Consider the following 19,130-nt stretch of genomic DNA (forward strand, 5'->3'; position numbering starts at 1 on the left):
TCATCTTGGACGTGAGTTACTGAAGTGTGTGTGAGATACACCTGTAGATTTCCTGAGAATGCAGCAGTACATGTGAGGTTTCATCATCAGTCAGTAATTCTAGTTTTCTATGATTTGTGAATAGAAAGTTAATTCATTAAAAAAAAAAAAACAACATATGCAACATGTATGTTATACCTTGGTGACAAATGGTGGCAACCTGTGAACAAAAAGGGGGGGGAAGTGACAAGTACATGTAAGAGTCTCTTAACAGCACAATACTTATCTCCCAGACAGATTGCAGTAAAGATTCTCTTGTACTCAACTTGACTCAAAGCAGCAGGCCATTAAAAAGCAAGGGAAAAGTAGTATAAATCAACTATAAATGAGATGGAGTGGGAGATAAAAGAAGACACGCAGGAAGACGGAGTTGAGACTAAAGAGGTGGTTCCAAGGTGCTAAGTGCTCGATCTTGACAATATGGGTCATACTGTGCGAGACAAGTATGAACTGCTCTCCGGGTTTTATCTCTCGGGTTGGCTGCGTCTGTCTGACTGACGTTAAGGTGCAAAAAAAGATGGAGGGGCCATAATCTCCTAATCATTAGACAGGGAACAACAGGATGTAAAGAGACGTGACTGCTGTCTGCGAGCACTAAGCTGTAGGAAGTCGAGATGCCGCAGTTAAGTGGAGCAATATCCCTTCTGCACGTGTGAATGGGCTGCTTTTGTTAAATGGGTGCCATCATGAGCGGACAATCTCCCTGTCTCTTTCTTCTTCTTTTTCTTTTTCTGGCCCATGCCAAGGCCAGTGCAGACTCAGACCCAGGATGGTAAATGGGTTGTAATTTTGAGGAAGGCTTCTGCAGGCTCACATTGATCTGTCATTGAAAAAGTTAATGAGCGTGGACATGAGGCACGGAGTCCCACCACAAAGACATCAAAGTGCTGCCGCCATGACTGGCCCGCTGTGAGACTGGCCTTCAGGCAGACACCCGGGCTGCCGCAACCCCTGACTCCCCGGGAGGAGAGAGGAGGGGGGGGGTCCTGGCATCATTGCATGTCTCCATCCTTCTTTTCTCCTGCAGTCCTTTCTCTCGCACACATTCGGTGCATGTTTAGCATGTGTTTGTGCTTCTTAGCCGGGTTAATTGCAGAGTAGTAGCAACTTTTGAGCAGCAAACAAATTCCTTAACTTCATACTCTCTACCTCAGCTCACCACCTGCTGCCTGGGAACCTGCTGGCTGCACACGCATACACATGTTCACCCACACACACACACACACACACACACACACACACAAGTCCTGCTACTAGGTAACTTGCTGGCTATCTGCCTTTTCATTCCTCTCCGTCAACAGCAAATAAGAGAAGGGGAAAAAGCAAAATCCGAGAGCAAATATTAGCCTACGCAGACAAAGGCATTCCAGACTGGCCTGTCACTCTCACTCGCTCATCGTTTAAGTCCCATCCTCCTCTCTCCAGCTCCCCCACCTCCCCTCACACAGCCTCTCCTGTTCCTCCCTTTATTTCCTCCCAAGGTCTCTCTTTTCAGCTGCGAGCGAGGCGTCACTGCAGTGGCTGACTTGTTGTGGCGGAGGGCATCTCCTGCGTTTGTTTATGTACAAGTTCTTTGTCTTCGGCAATAAACTGTTCCGCTATCAAGTCATTGCTTAGAAATAATTACATTTCCGCCTCGCTGAACAAAAACAACACTCAAAGCTCCCGTTTTTATATTCACGACGAATGCGTCATCTCAGTGATTTTATTTTGCTTATTTATTTGATTCAGACTTGCTCACATGCAAATGCGACACGATGCAGTTGGCCGAGGACGCATAATTTACTAAGATGCTAAGGCTGTTAAAGATCCAGTGTGCGATAGTTAGTGACATCTTATGGCCAGACTGCAGACTGCAACAAACGGAGGACTACAGTGGCCTTCACTGTCCATAAAGGATGTCAGTCTTCTTTGTTTGTGTAGTACACTTCAGTTATTTTAATTCAAGTAACTTTATTAGTCTTACGTTGTTAAGAGCGGCATGTTGAAGACAAAAAAACACAACACAAAGATAGCACATAGCAGCATGCACAACCAGGCAAGTAAGATAAATGATATATATATACAAAAAAGAATAAAAAAGCTGTATAAAATGACATAAAAACTGGTTTAACAGCACCTAAAGTGAATTTAAAAGTTTGATAGCTAAAGAAACAAAAGATTTTGGAGTGACTTCAACATGCATATTTTGTAATAGTTGCCAAGAGTCTTTCCAGAATACTGGACCATTAAACATTTCTGGTGAAGTGCAGACCACGTACTCCTACTTTTTAGTCATCCTCCTGCTGTTCATCATCTTTCTTCCTCCCTCCCCTGCCCCTGGGGGTTCAGATGTCATCCTCATCCTTGTCAAAGGCGTCTAATGGATCAGTCACGCTCGGGACCCGCCTGACTCACAGTACTGGGGGTCAAAGGCCAAAGCTCGGGTGAGACAGAAACCTCGTTGAGAGGACATCCGCTAGACTGTTCCCAGCCGCGAGTGTGCGTCTGCATTTGACTGTGTGTGTGTGTGTGTGTGTGTGTGTGCGTGACTGCATGTATTATTTTCTCAGTAAACATGCTTCAGGTACCAGTGTGTAGGGGAGCTAGGGGGGGAGGAGGTTTGCACTGAGCAGTAAAATGCACCAAAGAAAATAAATAGTAAAGTTCAGCGACAGGATGTAGCACTGTCAGGTAAGCACACAGTGTGTGGTTACACATGCGCACACTCTGTGCACGTGCACACACGTCTGGCATATCCATCAGAGCCTCTCTCAGGGCGTCCTGTTCTTTTTCAGGTCAGAGCTGAAAATGGTCGAGAGGACAGGAATACAGCATCCTGTGTCGGTGTGTGTGTGTGTGTGTGTCGGTGTGTGTGTGTAGCTGCCAGATCTAACATGCGTAGCTTTTGGTGTTGATTATGTCTAGACCACTGAGACGATCTATCGCCATCACAAGAAACACAAACCAAATGTATGTCTGGCAACACAGCAAGTCAACACATATGATGATGTATGGCTGTAAGTTCTGAGGGTCAGCAGCTCTTTTTCTCCAAACTGGTCTTTCTTGTGGGTTTTTTTTCCCCCTCCTTTTTTGACAGATGCAGGATTCTTTTCTTTCCCTCTTTGTGCAGATATGGCACAGAGGAATCTCAGCAGGCAGCATCAATGCAGTGCATGTTTCCACTCTGCCAGGCAAACGTCTTTTATTTCCTATTTGACTTGGGTGATTTCATATTGCCAGCCTATTGTGTCCTGTTCTCCACTGCATCTTTATTATCCTTTGTTTCTCGTCCACTCCTCCTCCTCCTCTTCCTCCTCCTTTTCTCCCTCTTCTCCCTCTGACTTTTTCTGTGCCTCTCCCTCTTTTTCCTTGGTGGTGAGTTTTAATTTCATGCCCCCTGCTCTGGCAGTTGCTCCTCTCGTGTGTGCCAGGCTGGCTTTGTGAAACACCCTTTCCTTGTGTGCTACCAGCCTCTCAAACACACACACACACACAGAGCCACAAATATGCATGCTCTAAGCCAGGACTGCTCAAAGTGAGGCACGAGGGCCAAAGTTTGCCCATCAAAGGGTTTCGTTTGGCCCACCAGACTTACATTAAATAAAATGTTGTTTACGTTACTTGATACTGTATATACTCAAATGTATAATTACTTGTAAGGCTGCTCTCTTTTTGTGCGAAATAAGTACGCCTTGAAAAATGATTTGAAAACATACATTTTCTGTCAGTAAGTCAGCTGCAGTCTAGCATTGAATCACTGAAACCTTAATGTATATCTCACTATCGGTCACTGATCTGATGCAACTGGTCCTTTGATAGAAAATAAGCGGTGAAATCTCACATACAATGATGTATGTACAATGTTAAAGCTCTAGTGTGTGACTTATGTTGCTGAAACACTACCTCACGTATGTGTCAGAGAACCACAAAGTTCATTTTTAACATTTGTATCACCTCATTCATGTTTCTGCGGGGTAATTCCTTAACCTAAAGTTTGCCGCTCGTCTCACAGCTGTAAGATGCATCACTCTGTGTCACCACAGACATGAAATTTGTTTTTCTATTTAGAAAAAAGTCCTCATTGCAGCTAAAATATATTAAAGTAAGGAACCTGTACTAAGCTCTGTACTTGCTTGCATCTTCATACACTACACTACGATGCAATAGGTGTTTAATGTTGGCCCGCAGCCCACTATCAAGTTTCAGTTTTGAAAAAACAAAAGTTGCGGCACCCCTGCTCTAAGCCCATGACTATACATCACCGTCCATGCAAAACGCGCAGCACAGCAATAAAATAATCCAAAGAATGCTCCCGAGAACACACAAAGACACACGCTGTCAGAGATATGATTACACAAGCAAGCACACTGGCATGTTTGTTCACTTTCAAACTCAAACAAATTGACTTGATTCAGTGCTGACACATAAGGAACAAAAAGCCACTGTGCTGCCTCTTATTCCTCATGGCTGTCGTTGTTTCGTAATTTATCTAAAGGTATTGGCCTCATCTGGCTACCGACCGCATTCTAACTGTACTGGCATGCGTTCATTACTCCAAACAGACGCCTCGCAGCCCCCGGGGAGTAATCTGTCCTTATGGTAATGCTTGTGGACGATGATGGATGCGCTTCAGCGTCTATTGTCTGAGAGTGTATGTGTAAGAAAGGATAAAGACTGTTTCCTTCACTCAGGGATGAATTAATCCTCAGACACCATTGTCAAGATAAGTCACAGTGATGATGGTGAAATGCACGATTTAAGTGCCTTGAATATCTTATTGAGCCGAACTTGAAGTGCAGTTAGAGAGGAGACAAAGAGAGACTCGAGCGTGCACACATGTGTGTGTGTGTGTCTGTGGGTATTAGCGGTAATAATCCCTGCCTACAGCTGCACCTCTGTTCAGGTTCATTAACCCTGATCGCTCAGTCTTCTCAGGCCTCATCTTCACCTCCTGAGCGTTGCAGAACACATCTGCCGCTTCAGGCAGGTCACTCATTAACAGATGCATGTCAAGGCCCAATGTGAGTGAAGAAGAAGGAAGAAATGAAGGAATAAACATGGTCGATATCACATATGAAAAGAGGCAGGTAGACCCCCTCTGTTATTCTTCTTGACTGAAATCGGAAAGGAAATATTTTCACACCCATCCTTTATGAACCAAAACTTGTGTGTGGTTTTGCTTTCACTCGCTTCACTTTTCATCTGCTCCTACATTTATATTCAGAAAGAAAGAAGAAGAAGAAAAAAAAGTGACATAATAGCAATGTGTTTTTCCAGAAGCAGCTTCATGGTTTTGCTGGCAAAGACCTCACTGCGAACAATTTTCATTGGAACTACTTTTACCAGGGAAATAGTTCCAATGAAAGCTGTTCACATTGTGGTCTGCCATAATACTCCGAGGAATCATTGTAAACATCTTGGTAGCAGATTATCTATAACCATTAGCTGAAATTGTTGTCTTTATCTGTGGTTGTATGGTTTGCCTCACTCACTCACTCACTCACTCATCGGCCTGTATTGTATGTGGGCTGTCATTGTGGGAGGATGAGGGTATTCCAGAGCATTGTAGAAAGCAGAGTAAACATCCAGAGCAGTCACTGATGTCCATTGTTATGTTCTTTTTCTCAGGACAACTCCCACCCACTGCAGCACAGCTGGGAACATCTCCATTGTCCCTTTCCTTCCACTGCTAATACACACACACACAAACACACATTTGCACTCACTATGCTGGGCACCTTTTGTCTCATAGGAACCAGCAGATGATGGCGTCGCTCCTCTGGTTTGGGCTTAGCTCATGCCAACATTTGGAGTTGGGTTTTGACTCGAGTGAGAATGTATTGGGCCGTTAGCTCTTGTGGAATTGCTTTCTTAACGCAGGGGAGTTAATGAGGATCTGTTGATAGAAAGAAATAAAGAAAGAAAGTCAGAAAATTAAACCCAGAGGCTTTGATTCAATTTCACTGCAGTTTCTTTGACTTTTACATCCCAGTGTTTCAGCCGGAGAAGGTCCCCCAAAACAATCCCTATCAGTACAAATCAAATAATTACCCCTGAGACAAAAAAAAAAGTAGGCTTTATGTAAATCACACAAGAAAATGCTGAACTTGTTCCAACCAACTTCATGAAATAGATCAAAGTTATTATAATTGCTAAGAAATTCTTTTAAAAAAAAAAAGAACATCACAAATTAGAGGGAAAACTATTTAAAACGTATGCAAATTGGAGCAATTATTCTACTGAACAGTTCTGTGCTCATCACTTGGAGGCCTGTGTCAAAGAAAGCAATTAAAGTTTAGTTGTAATGTTTGTGTGTGTGCGTGTGTGTGTGTGTGTTTTGTTGCTCTGCACGAGCACAAAAGTGAACATCGGCATTTACTTTCCTGACAACCTCATGCAATATTCATGACAGATCTCCATCGTCTCAGAGACCCTGCAGTTATTTATTCATTGCTTCATGGAGGCCTTTGCTGACCCCTGACATGTACACACACCTGGCATGAGGAGGAAATCCACACACACACACACACACACACACACACACACACAAACTTTGCCCGCTGACCAGCGGTTAACCACATGTTAACCATGTGTTAACCTCACCGTTACTCAGTGTGTCCGGGTTGAGCAGTGCAGTGAGATTGAAGATGTCGATGTCACTCAGCCTGAACACAGGGAACGAACAACAGATCTAAACTATTTTATTCTCATTACTGTTTCGCAATCCACTCAATATCTTCTAGGCCTCGTGTTATCAGTGTGATGTGACCTTGTCCTTTGGAGAAGCCGTATGCACTTACTCCTCCAGCTTCATTACTGTCTGAATGATGTCTATTCCGCAGGTACAGAATACGTAATGTCCTAGCTGTTGTTCGAGTTGTCAGCCCTGTAATTACGCACATTCACGGCGCGTCTAAAGCTGCAAGAACTGGAATTAATTTATCTGTTTTTCTCCAAAAATGTGTCAAATGTTTCTTTTAATTGTTGACGGCCACCTCCAGCACCGAGCGTGCAAGTTACACATATGTGTAAAAGAGTTAAACAATACAAATACTACCACTGACTACTTATTTCTCAAATAGGAGCGACACATTTCATCAGATAGAGAAAATATTCAGGACTTTGGTTGATGTTGCAGCTCTAAAATGAGTGAATATTTCAAATGTTGTGCTGTTAGGTTATCAAGGCAAAACGGTCCTATTCATTTATGAAACCGTAAATGCTACTTTACAAAAGCTTATCTACTTAAAGTCATTATATCATTACATGTGCGGCATATCAACAGGTGAACCTTTAGTCACAAGTCTAATTCCTCCTCGTGTTTGTGACACAGTGGTCTTGTCCTCAGTTAAGCACGTCTGTGTATTCTGTGCAGCTCTGAGTGCAGAGATACGGGGGACGAGAGGCCTGACTTAGCCCTGATTACATTGCTGCCTTCTGCATTAAGATAAGTTGTGTGAAAGCGCTGTGTGTGTGTGTGTGTCTGTGGGAGTGAAAGCGCTGTATGTGTGTGTGTGTGTGTGTGTGTTAACACATGAGTGGAAGGGAGCGTTTGTTTGCATGTGAGTGTGTGTGTGTGTCCTCTTAAAGATAAGGTGATACATGCCCGGAGTGAATTGTTGACTTGACGTCAGCCACAGTGACCTGTCTCGTACATCACGGTGAGCAGGAGGCAGCGCAGGTTAAATTCAGAGAAGAGCCTCGCAGCCTTTATTGTTTCATCACCTCTCTTCAGTGGGCTGTTCTATAAGACCACGAACCCACTCAGTGCTACGTGTGTTTATTTTCCCCATATTATATATATGTACATTTGGTAACACTTTAGATTAGGGAACACATATTCACCATTAACTAGGTGCTTACTAACATGCATATAAGTAGCATACCAGAGCTTTATTAGTAATTATTAATTGCCATATATTTTATGAATCTATGCGTATGTATATATTGCAATTTTTCTAACAGATATACCTTAGAGATTCAGATTTTAGTTGCGGTACATTTTTCAAGCCAAACTTAAGTTGAATATTCACTGTATAATACATTTTATGGAATGTGAATAAAGGATATGAATTGCCATATCTGACACTATTAACAGTAAAGTATAAACCCTGTGTCATATGTGCTGCATTACACATAATATCCTAAACTGCTATTTGCCAGCCCAATATAATATAGTAGCACTACCTGATCTTTTCTCCCGTAGTAGTATATTGCAGGGTGTTTAATACCCGAGAATGCCATGTATTAAATTAATTTAGAGGAAACACTTTATATTTATATAAAACAAATAGTGAATGAAGGAGGGGAAGTATTTTTTTTTTACCCTTTTTTCCCTCTAATGAGTTCTCTAGACTTGGTGTCCTTGACTGTGTGAATCAAAACAAGCACCTTTAGGCTGTTTTTGTGTTTCGCTTTCTGAGGGATTTGGAGGAAGAACAGGAACAATACAAACATAGCTACTCCGCTCACCTTCCCTCCGGGCTATTTCTCCTCTCCTCTCCTCTCCTCTCCTCTCCTCTCCTCTCCTCTCCTCTCCTCTCCTCTCTGATACTTTCCATGTGTGCTAGTGACTGTAGTACTGACTGGGTGGTTTCCCCCCCCTCAAATAAAGTTAATTCAAAGAACAGAAAGGCTGTGTACCAGTTCAACAAAAAAGGGACACACATCTCCAGTAAAAAGAAAAAATAGAAAGATAGAAAGAATAGAAAAGGTACACACACTTCAGAGCTACCATTCCTTCCTTTACACTCACCAGTTCTTCAGAAGGAGAAAGGCAGAGGACATGAGAAGATGCAGGGGTCGATTTGGGTCATTAATCATCAAATCTCTATATGTTGCCATGTAATTTGTTTTTAATGCTTCCTCTCCCTGGAGGATTTTCTCACTCTCTCGCACCTCCACGAAGCACATGATGTCAATTAAGCGCCTCAAAGTGTGTTCGCTAACATGTTGATTGAAGCAGCTCCTGGCCGCGTGGCTCGTAGTGGCCATCCTCTGATCTGATATCAGCCGCCTGCGGTTAGGTGTGGTGGATCTCTCATCGCAGCGGCTCAGTAACACTGACCTCAGACCAGCGCTGCCAGGAAAAGCTGTCATCTGATCTGTGGGATCGGTTTTCCACTTTCTAGGTAGACAGACGTTCACAAAGAGGCATCTATAAGTAGTTTAGTGAGACCACACAGTGTGTGTGTGTGTGTGTGAGAACCACCCAAAATGGCTTTGTTGTTCTCCTTTTTCTTTAACTCCCAGCATGGCAAACATGAGTCCAATCTTTAAAATAATTTCTCGGCCATTTTAAGAGAGGGAGATAATGTGGGGGACAGCTAATGGACATGTTCAGGGGTTATATTTCCTCTTATCCTTTATCTCTGTGTGCCTCTCACACATTTCCGCTGTTGTCCAGCAGGTAGACAGTGTGATGGATGGACGGGGCTCGGCCGTGTCCCTGTGCAAAGCGGTGCTATTGTACACCCCACTGTCAGCTGATAGCGCCTGTAAGCGTTTGTCGTGATCGATGGCACTCAGCGCTGCTCCATCACTCCACCCGACCTGCCAGTGAAAGGCTTGGTCAGAAACACAAGTACCCATAATGGCAGGAGGAAATTAGGGTGAATCGAGAGCGGGGAGAACGGATAGATTTTCCTCCTGCTTTTCTTTCTTTCTTTCTTTTCTTTTCTTTTTTTGCCATGTTAACTCTTTCATTTACTTCACGGGTGGCAGCAGAGCATGCAGCCAAATGTATGTGCTCATGTGGGGATTTTAAATCCGACAAATACACACAAGACATCATGAATCATTTATAGTGAAAGAAGAGATGTGGGCAACAGTTAAACTAGAGCTGCCTTGATTCTCTTTGTGTGTGTGTGTGTGTGTGTGTGTGTGTCTGTCTGTCAGCCCTCATGTGGATTTGATAAGTTCCCCTGACATTGTGTTTTCTCTTGGTGGTTGTTGAGTGTTCCAGTCTGGGAGCACTGTGTGTTTCTCATTGGTCGGTGAGCTGCAGATGATTACAGTGGAGCCCAGCCATGAAATCCCTTTTAGGTCGCGTCGAAAAAGAGACAGTTTGTGGATGTGTGTGTGTATTATGGGAGCGAGCGAAATGTGAGAGACAGTGGGTGTTATGCTGGTTGGATTTTTCAACAGCAAAATAAATCACACGATCTTGGCCTCCTTTTACCTCCGTCAGCATGTGCAGAAGCACCGGGGCATGAGAGGGTTAAATGTACAGTAAAACTTTGCGCTTTGCGGAGTCCCTTGATAATTAGATAATGCTGCTTGATGACTTATTTCCTGTCCATATAAATAAATACAGAAAATGATACTGCACAGGAAAGATTGTCTATATAATGATGTGACATGATGTTCAATTGTGCTGCATTTGGTATAAGAGCAGTCACTGTTTGTTATTCATTAGATTCTTTTAAGAGCCTATATTTTATAGAACCTCTCCTGGGTTTTTGTGTAGAAGACTTTTTTACCAAACCAGCACTGTAAAAAAAAACAAAAAAAAAAAACACAGCCCTTTTTGCCTTCCCCACTTATCAAGTCCTCCTCCCACTGTGATCCATCCAGCTCTCTCCTCCTCTGCTCATCTCATCTCCACCACAAAGAGACTGGAGAAACATTTTACACACACGCTGCATGCTCGCGTGTGTGTGTGTGTGTGTGTGTGTGTCCGCGCATGATAATTTCCGGGAACATGAATGATGGATTTTCTTTTTAAGGCTGTGTTTTGACCCTCGGATGATAATGGTGATCACGATGATGATAGTGGTGATGGTGTCTGGCTCCCCTGTCCAGATTGCGCTGACTGATGTATGGAGGTATTAAACACGGGAGGGGAGAACGTTAACGGAGACATGGTCCGGCGAGCTTGTGTATCATTTATTCTAGCGGGAAAGAAAGCAAAAATGTGAAGGTGCGGTGAAAGAGGGATGAGAAATCCAGGGCAGGATTGGCTGAGGAGGAAGGCACATGCACTGTGCTGTTGACCACACACAGATGCTCACTCTCTGTGGGCCACACATACATTCATGCCTGTGTTTTGGCACACACCCAAAGGCCCTGCAGCCTCAATTCGTACTCCTTCTCACCTGCTTTTTTTATGCCCCGCTTTAAACACCTTCTTTATTTCTTCACCTGTCTGACACTGGAGGGTATTTTTGGCGCGTTCTTTACATATAAATGTGAACATAGTTCAGCTTTTATTGGTTGTGTCATGTACATTTTAAAGTTGCCTCAAACAGGGGGATAACATCTATCTCCTGCCTCTCCAGTGACAGCAACGTTTTTAGACAAGGGTGGGATTAACTTCCTTTAACTTTTCCATCCCTGCTCCTGAACCTATAGGTGTCACATCACTGCCAGAGGTAGCTTCATATCCTAAACACGTCATTTAAGATAAACCCAAGTCAGGTCAAATGTCCTTTAGGATCAGGTTGTACTTAGACGAGGGTCCGCATCAGTCTAGTGTTCCACACATGCATACTCAATCTCGTATTCTATTCCGGTAGAGGAATTTTGGGGGTCCTGACAAAGTGCTTTACAAATAAAAACCCAAGTTTAAAGACAAAACAAACAAATAGAAATACAGTAATAATAAAGTCAAGAGTTAAGTCAAATCTGTAAAAGCAGAGGGATGAAAGTAAACTGTAAGTTTTGATTTTAAGAAAGTTACTGACTCCGCCTGTTGTGTTTCATGTGGCTACATGAAACCATGTGACATTGGAATATATAGTACGAACAGTAGAGAAGTCATGTCTTGGACACATAATAAGACAACACATATGTGATGTAGCCATATATAATTCAAGTTTGTTTGCTCCTTCATTTGCACTTGTGTCTTTAGTAATTTGTTGTTACATTCCCACTTTCAGCCACTTCTTCCCTGAATGGCCTCAGTTTGTCTATGTGTGGTTGTTTATGTGTGTGTCAACTCATGGGTTTTCACCGTGCGGGGAGGAAGAAGGTTGTTAGCAGTTTGAACAGCCCACACACACCTCATTAACTCTCTTAATGAGTAAGTAATCAGACGCACTCCCTCTCTTTTTCTCTGTCCTTTTCTGCCTCTTTGAACGGTAGAATAAACTTAAGAGCATTTTGGCAAGCGTAAACATTCCCTTATCATGGCAGTCGAGTCGAGAAATCAAGAATACAAACACTCTATTTTAACACACAGGCATACTTAAATAAAGGCACTATATACATCCGACAGACAGGCACCTCTTGTCAGGGTCACCAGGTTTTATCAGTATGAAATCTAATCATTCACAAGTAGACATATTAGCATTTAGGACGGCAATAAAACACTTTCCTCAGCTTTACTGTGTAAGGCTTTACCTTTAGCCTATCATACAACGCTCTCTGTGTTTCTTTAGGCTAGCAGTGTTTAGATGTTGTGTTGCCTGGTGACATTCCAATGCTGCACACAGGAAGTGATTTGTTAAATGTAAAAGACATAGTTTTGCCATCTCTGGTTCGACTCTTACTTTTCTCCATGTACATTTCACCTCTCGGTTGTATTATTATTTGGAGTTGATTCATTTACCACTGTTACGCTGATGATAAACAGATGTATGTGCCCTTAAATGCTAATGATCGCTCCCAGATCAAAACTCTTGAGGCATGCTTCTGCCGTAACAGCCTGGATGAGTGATAACTTCCTCCTATTCCCAAAGAATTCTTCCTTTCTGAACTGAAGAAGCCTAACAGAAGTCCAGTTGCCTTCGTTTTTAAAGGACTACCATGGCGTTGATGACTGACAACCTTCACTGACAGATCTAAGATGGAGAAAGAAAGTAGTAAAGACGAACACTAGGTGTCAAGTGGTGTCGTTGGAACAGAGTGCACAGCTCCACGCACTGTATATCCTCACATGGCATCCCCCCCCCCTCAGTGAAACCTTTAACATAAGGATATCAAAACATCAGATCATCCCATTTGATTTATGATCCTCTGTGTCAGCCAACGTTATCAACCAAGAGTGGAGGCAGAGATTATGAAATCTTTCAGACATGAAAGACTCAACTGTCTCTGCTTGCATTTGCGGAATGTGTCCATGTGCATAGTTTTTTTGATTTGTGCATTACAGGCTGTGTATTATATTTATACTGCGAAGTGTGCAGCCCTGAGGGTTTGAAGTCCTTGAAGTGACTGAGCCATAGCAGCATCCACAGAAACTTCTCGAGCTGCCAGAAATTGTGATTAGGAAGAATTAAAAGTGATTGTCAGAGGCACCGAGCGCTAATCTCTTTACACATCTTTTTCTTTCGAATGGGTGGAATTAACATCTCATTGTGTACAGTATTAGTGCAGTGTGCTGAGATAGAGATCAGAGGTTAATGATGTGAATCAGACAGGAACCAGACATTACCTTCAGTGTGCGTCTAATCTCCAGACCAGGCGCCTTGAGCTATGTCTGATAACATTGCTAATTATTTTAGATAGAGCCTCTGCAGGGATTCTTGTAAACAGGCATATCAGTAGCTGTTTGTTGTTGGGGTGCTTTGAATTGACTAAACAATACCATTATTTGAGGGTCTTTTGTTGAGTTAAACTTTCAAAAATCCTTCCCACAGCAGCAGCAGCAGCAGCAGCAGCATGTGAGGGGCTGTGGTTCACAGAGCGAGGACACACCTGAAAACATGTGTTACTTCATCATTAGGGCTACAATGGGAATGAACTGTGAGCAACGTCACCTAACAGAGCCAGGCTACGTTAATGAACTGCCCACTTCACGGTATGTAGTGCATTAGGGTAAATCTATACCAGGTCTATGCTGTTTGAAAACCAGCATAACCACGCTCGCTCTTGCTCACTTAAGACACCGTTTCACACACCTGTAATGAAAGAAGACTGGCGGACATGTTTAGTGCAGGAAATATGGACACACAAAAATGGTTTGGTGAGATGCCTGGAGGCCTGGACTAGTCCTGGAGGCTGTAGTCATGCCTCAGTCTTCACAGCACTGTAATGAGTTCAGTGGAGAAAGCTGCATGGATCCACTTTCAATGAGGCCATTTACCCTGAACCAGAACCCAGTGAGTGGAGTGACGTCTGGAGGTTATGACCCGTGTCTGCTTCTGATATTTTACTTAGTCTTCTCTCTGCTCTTGCAGCACTTGTGATCCTGCCATTGGGCTCAGTCTGAAGCAGTACATATATACCCTGTTCAGACTTGGTATTAAGATACATCCTGAGTGATGGTACAGGTCTAAATGCACCCAATCTGTCCCGAATGTGTCCTCAGATACTGTCACAAAAACCACATTCAGAGGTGGTTTGTGGATGCATGTGGCCACACAGTCTCAGTCTGTCCTCAGACCTGTTACCATTTAAAACACTTCTTTGGTACTACACTAATCAGCACTCATATGTCAACATCTATTGTCACATGATTTTTTTATGGTTAAAATCTCATTTCATTTCATGTTACAGCAGCATGAGTAGAGCTTTGGTCGCCACTTTTCTCTTGGTCTCTTTGTCAGTCGCACGCATTCACACACCGACGCACACACGAACACATCGACATCAGACACATCTGTATAATCATATAGACAGTGTGTATTTGAATAAAGGGCAAGGACGCCAGCTCCAATCTCACAGGGTCACCAGAGATGCCTCCAGGATGCATTTTAGTGCCAGGTGTACTTAACTCTGTCTGCATGCGATCGGATCACTGAGGAGGGATGTTAATACCAGGTCTGAATGTAGCCAGACCCACATTTTAGAAACTGTAAATTAGCTAGGACAAAAGAAAAGGACAAAGACAAAAGGGAAGGGAAGTTTTTTTTGCTTAGTTATAATCTTTCTGATATTTCTTGCCATGCCAGTTTAGTTGTAAATGTTTTTCTCAATTGATGCGCTGTGGTGGTATTTGCTGAAGGGCTGTAACATTAAATTTACTGTCACGACTTAGTGAGGGAGACTATGGTGGCCAATATCCCCCTTTGTGGTGACTGTTCTCACATAATCATGTCTGTTTTGGAAGGGATGAGTGCTTCCCTGAAAATCTGCTTCCAAACTAATCAGAAATGTCAAACATCTCAGAGCCAACTCAGCCGGGGCCGAGCTTAGATAATACCAGTGAGGGGCAACCACAGACTATGCAAAATACAGCATGGGCTCCCACAGAAATGTGCTGTTTGCCGTTTTAAGAATGTGTAAATGCAGAAATGTAACATTGCTAAATTTAATGTTGCTCTGGCTCCCGTAGGAGCTGAACCCCACGATAAATCCATAAAGGACACAGAAGACTGCAGACTCCAAACCATGACCACTGTGATTATTCTGTTCGGTGTGACAGAGGAGTGAAAGAATCAGGCAGAGGAGGCCAATATAAGTAATTGAGAGAAAGACAGACTTTCTGGCATGATAGATGGCATTATTTGGGATTGCCATGCGGCTGCTTTTGGGCACATGATGCAGAAAAGACCCACAGTTACAACGCGACCTCCCACGACCTCAACATCTAATCCAATCAAACTGCACCATAAGTGGGAGCATATAGATCACTCCAGCCAATCATGTTATAGTGTGCTAACAGGATTATGGGGTTTTAGTGTGTGGATTCCACTCCAGAGCTTTGGGTTTTACTACTTACACACACATAGCATTGTATTCATATTGTCAGAGCCTTCTTGCCTCATCTTGCACTTCAGCCTCTGTCGCCTGTCTGTATCTCTCCATCTTTCTACGACTACTTGCACTCACTCTTGCCTCTGGCACTCCAACAGTGCTGTCCTAGCACAGCAGTCTGTTATCATTACTCACTTATTGTAACCCAGGAGCGAACACACACGTACAGGCGCACAGAGAAAAGACATACCACACTCCAGATGTCCGGGGGGAGAAGTCATTAACTGTGTGTCTGCACTACGGCATTGCTGTGTGTTTCAGTTGCAGAGTGTGTGTGTGTGTGTGTGCGCGCGTGTGTGTTGCAAGAAGGTTAGTAGAAAGTGAGAGGACTAATTAGTCATCCGGTCTGCAGGACCAGGTAGACCAGAAGCATTTTTCTTGTATGCACTGTAGCAGCCGTCTTGATAAGAGGCACCATTATATTCTGGGTGCCAGACTGACTCCGCTTTGCCACAGGAACAACAATTGATCTGGAAGAGGCACAACTTCTCCTGCTTCTGTGCTTGTCAGCGTGGAGGCATGAAGCTGGCCCGATTCTGCCAAATGTTGCAGAACAGATAGATTATTATTGTGTAATTGCCTAAATTGCCTGTTAACTGAGTTGCCCGACTGCCACGGTGAGAGCAGATGTTATGCAGATCTGCTGTGGAAATTAAAGTCAAAAACCTCAGATGATAAAATTAGAATGTGCCATCAGATGGAATATTTATGTTCCCTTTGAAGGCAAGCCAGCGATGTGTGTGTTTCGTTTGCACATCTGTGCGTGTACTTCTCATTTTTGTAGGTTGAAAACAAAGCAGTTGTTTATCCAAGCTATAGCAGTGCGCGCATTATGGTCATATGCAGTTACATATATGGCCGTTTGCTAATGGGGTGTAAACATGGGACAAGAAAGACCCAACAAGTTGGCTGCCAGCATACAGTTGGATCCGTTTGCTCCACACATGGATTCATATACCGGCAAATATTGAGCAAAATCCAATATTTTAATTTGGTTGCCTTCAAATTAAATATAATCGAACAACAGAAAAGCAAACACACACATTCCATCTGTAATTGCGGTGTATTCGTCATGGCCGACAGAGCGCTTTTCATTTCCGCTGCACCATAAAGACATAACAACCCATTCATTAGATGGATTGCACAACACAACTGTCACAGTGCGTTTTGTCGCCTCGTTTCTATCTGACTGAAACAATGTGGGAAGGGAAACTGTGAAAACGATGAGCCAGTGGGGACAGTATGTGATGCTCGAGTCATGGAAGCTCATTTTAACACAACCCCATTGAGTTTTATTGGTGTGTGTACTTGAACACGTCCTGGTATTTCTTACATGAACACTGGAATAGTGATAGTTATCAAAAAAAGTTTGGTTTGGTTTGTGTGGTTTTCTATATTCTGGTGTTCTGGTTGAGTCGCTCAAAGGGATCCGCCTTTGCAATATGCCTCATTTACCATAAAAATAATTCATTAAATCCACAAGTGTGTGTGTGTGTGCGTGTCTTTCACAATAGCTCTCAATATATCACCATTTAAATGTCAGACAAAAGACTCCGCTAATTAAACTATGTCTACTCTTACTTTCCACAGACATGTACTTTCCAAAAGCCTTATTTTTTATCCATTAGTAAATGCTGGTCCAACGCACAGCCTTATTCTCTGTTCAACTGTGTCTTAATGAATCCAGAAGACCAATCACTGCTCGCTGCCCTGCTGCCTGCTTGTTTGGTCTGGGTGCAGTCAGCAAGTTGGTCACCTCACAACCCACAAAATGGTAAAAGCACAGAGAACAAATTATAGCATGAGTGTACGCTGAATAACAACCCCTATAAAATAACAACTCCATTGTGAGTAATGCTCACCACGCAGTACCACACCTAAGGGTTTTGGCACACATGAGGGAGGGAAACAAATTGCCCTGAGCTTTCTGTTCTCCACCAATGATCGTGGTTTCGAAAACATGGAGGGGAGGAACACTGAACACTGAGTGTTGATTCTTCTTGTTGAAAAGACTTGAAGTCAAAATGTTAAGACTGCGTTTGAAAAACCAATCAAACAAACAAACCTTAAAAAAAAAAAAAAGCAGTCTTTGTGTGCGATTTGTAACCAATGCCTGCTGTTTTTCTCCACAGAGATCTGAGTGAGAACTTCATCCAGTCCATCCCCAGAAAAGCCTTCAGAGGAGCTACAGACATCAAAAACCTGTGAGTACCTTACCCGGTTCAGCAGCGATGGATTCACGAAGTACAGCTCCTAATCCTTACTTTTATTATTGATTTACCATTGGTCTATAGAAAATGAACCCTATATTATATTAACACCGATATTATATTATATATTAACATTGTCCCAGATGAGACGTTTATTGCATTACCGTAATTATGCAACGGTTTGCCCTATCGGAGATTCCAACTCTTTCTGAAAGCTGAGAAGTTGCACATCAATGTAAACAAAGACTCAAACAAATTTGCGACACTGCTCTACATGCATAAAACAAGCATAGACTGCATCTCGAAATGGAGGTCGTCTTCATGTTTGAAAGTCCAGGAAATAGAACAGAAGTAGCAGTTAGCCACCAGGGGGCGACTCTGCTGGTTGATAAAAGTCCTCCGTTTGAATATAAGTCTTAAATAAGCACAACTTTCATTTGTTTCCCAAAAGTTTCAGGTCTTCAACACCAAAATGATGTAAATTTGATGCGAAAATAGACAATACTTCACAACACGTTGTAACTGATGGTTGCAGGTGATGACTTGATGTCATCGGTCAAATCACAAATCCCGAGGCGTCAAAGTGGGAGTTTGTTTTGCAGTTTTATAAAGAGTCTATGATAAAACCAAAACATGAGTAAAATGAAATAGCACAGAACACAATTTCCTAATTGGAAGCTGGAAACAGTGGACTGGAATCAGTCAGGGATAATACGTGTTGCTTAATTTTCTGTGAAATTACTAATCAAGATTGATAGTTGAAAACAAACAGTAATAATCAAGAATGAGTCGAGATTATCCAGAGTGAAGGAAATCAGACTGAAACCAATAATGTGAGTGACCAGCAGAAGATTATGCCTCATTTTATCCACAGTAATAATTCCAGCATGTTGACATTGTTTGGCTGAGTTAACGGCTCTCTGTCATGATGTTTGTGTACGCATGTTGAGTGGATTATAGATCACTGTGATAGAGAATACGACCAACCTCGTTACACACGTGCGCGGCTCCCCGAAGACGCCTCGTAGTGATTGTGATTTACGTCTTTAGCAGAGCATATGCACGTTCACACGCAGGCACACAGATTTACGAGGCGCATCAATTCAGATAAACAACCGGCAAAGTCGACGTTTGCTACTCCGGGGGTTACATGAGCTGTGATGACTAAACCAGCATCGATTTACCATAGTCCATCAGTGAAATACTTACTGTATCAATGATTGCAACTGCCCCACAGGGAGACGGACAGGTTGTGTGTGT

The 19,130-nt window shown here is 42.9% G+C and overlaps 1 protein-coding gene across 4 annotated transcripts in view; it reads left to right on the plus strand.

Moving 5' to 3' along the window:
• slit1a (slit homolog 1a (Drosophila)) overlaps positions 1-19,130 on the plus strand; it is a 92,352-nt gene that overhangs the window by 32,457 nt on the left and 40,765 nt on the right. For all 4 annotated transcript variants that reach the window (XM_058651425.1, XM_058651424.1, XM_058651427.1 and 1 more), the window contains exon 5: positions 17,793-17,864. In XM_058651425.1, the coding sequence (XP_058507408.1) occupies positions 17,793-17,864 (72 nt within the window). The remainder of the gene's footprint in view (positions 1-17,792; positions 17,865-19,130) is intronic.

This window comes from Solea solea, chromosome 15, assembly GCF_958295425.1.
Source record: "Solea solea chromosome 15, fSolSol10.1, whole genome shotgun sequence".
Classification (NCBI taxonomy): Eukaryota; Metazoa; Chordata; class Actinopteri; order Pleuronectiformes; family Soleidae; genus Solea; species Solea solea.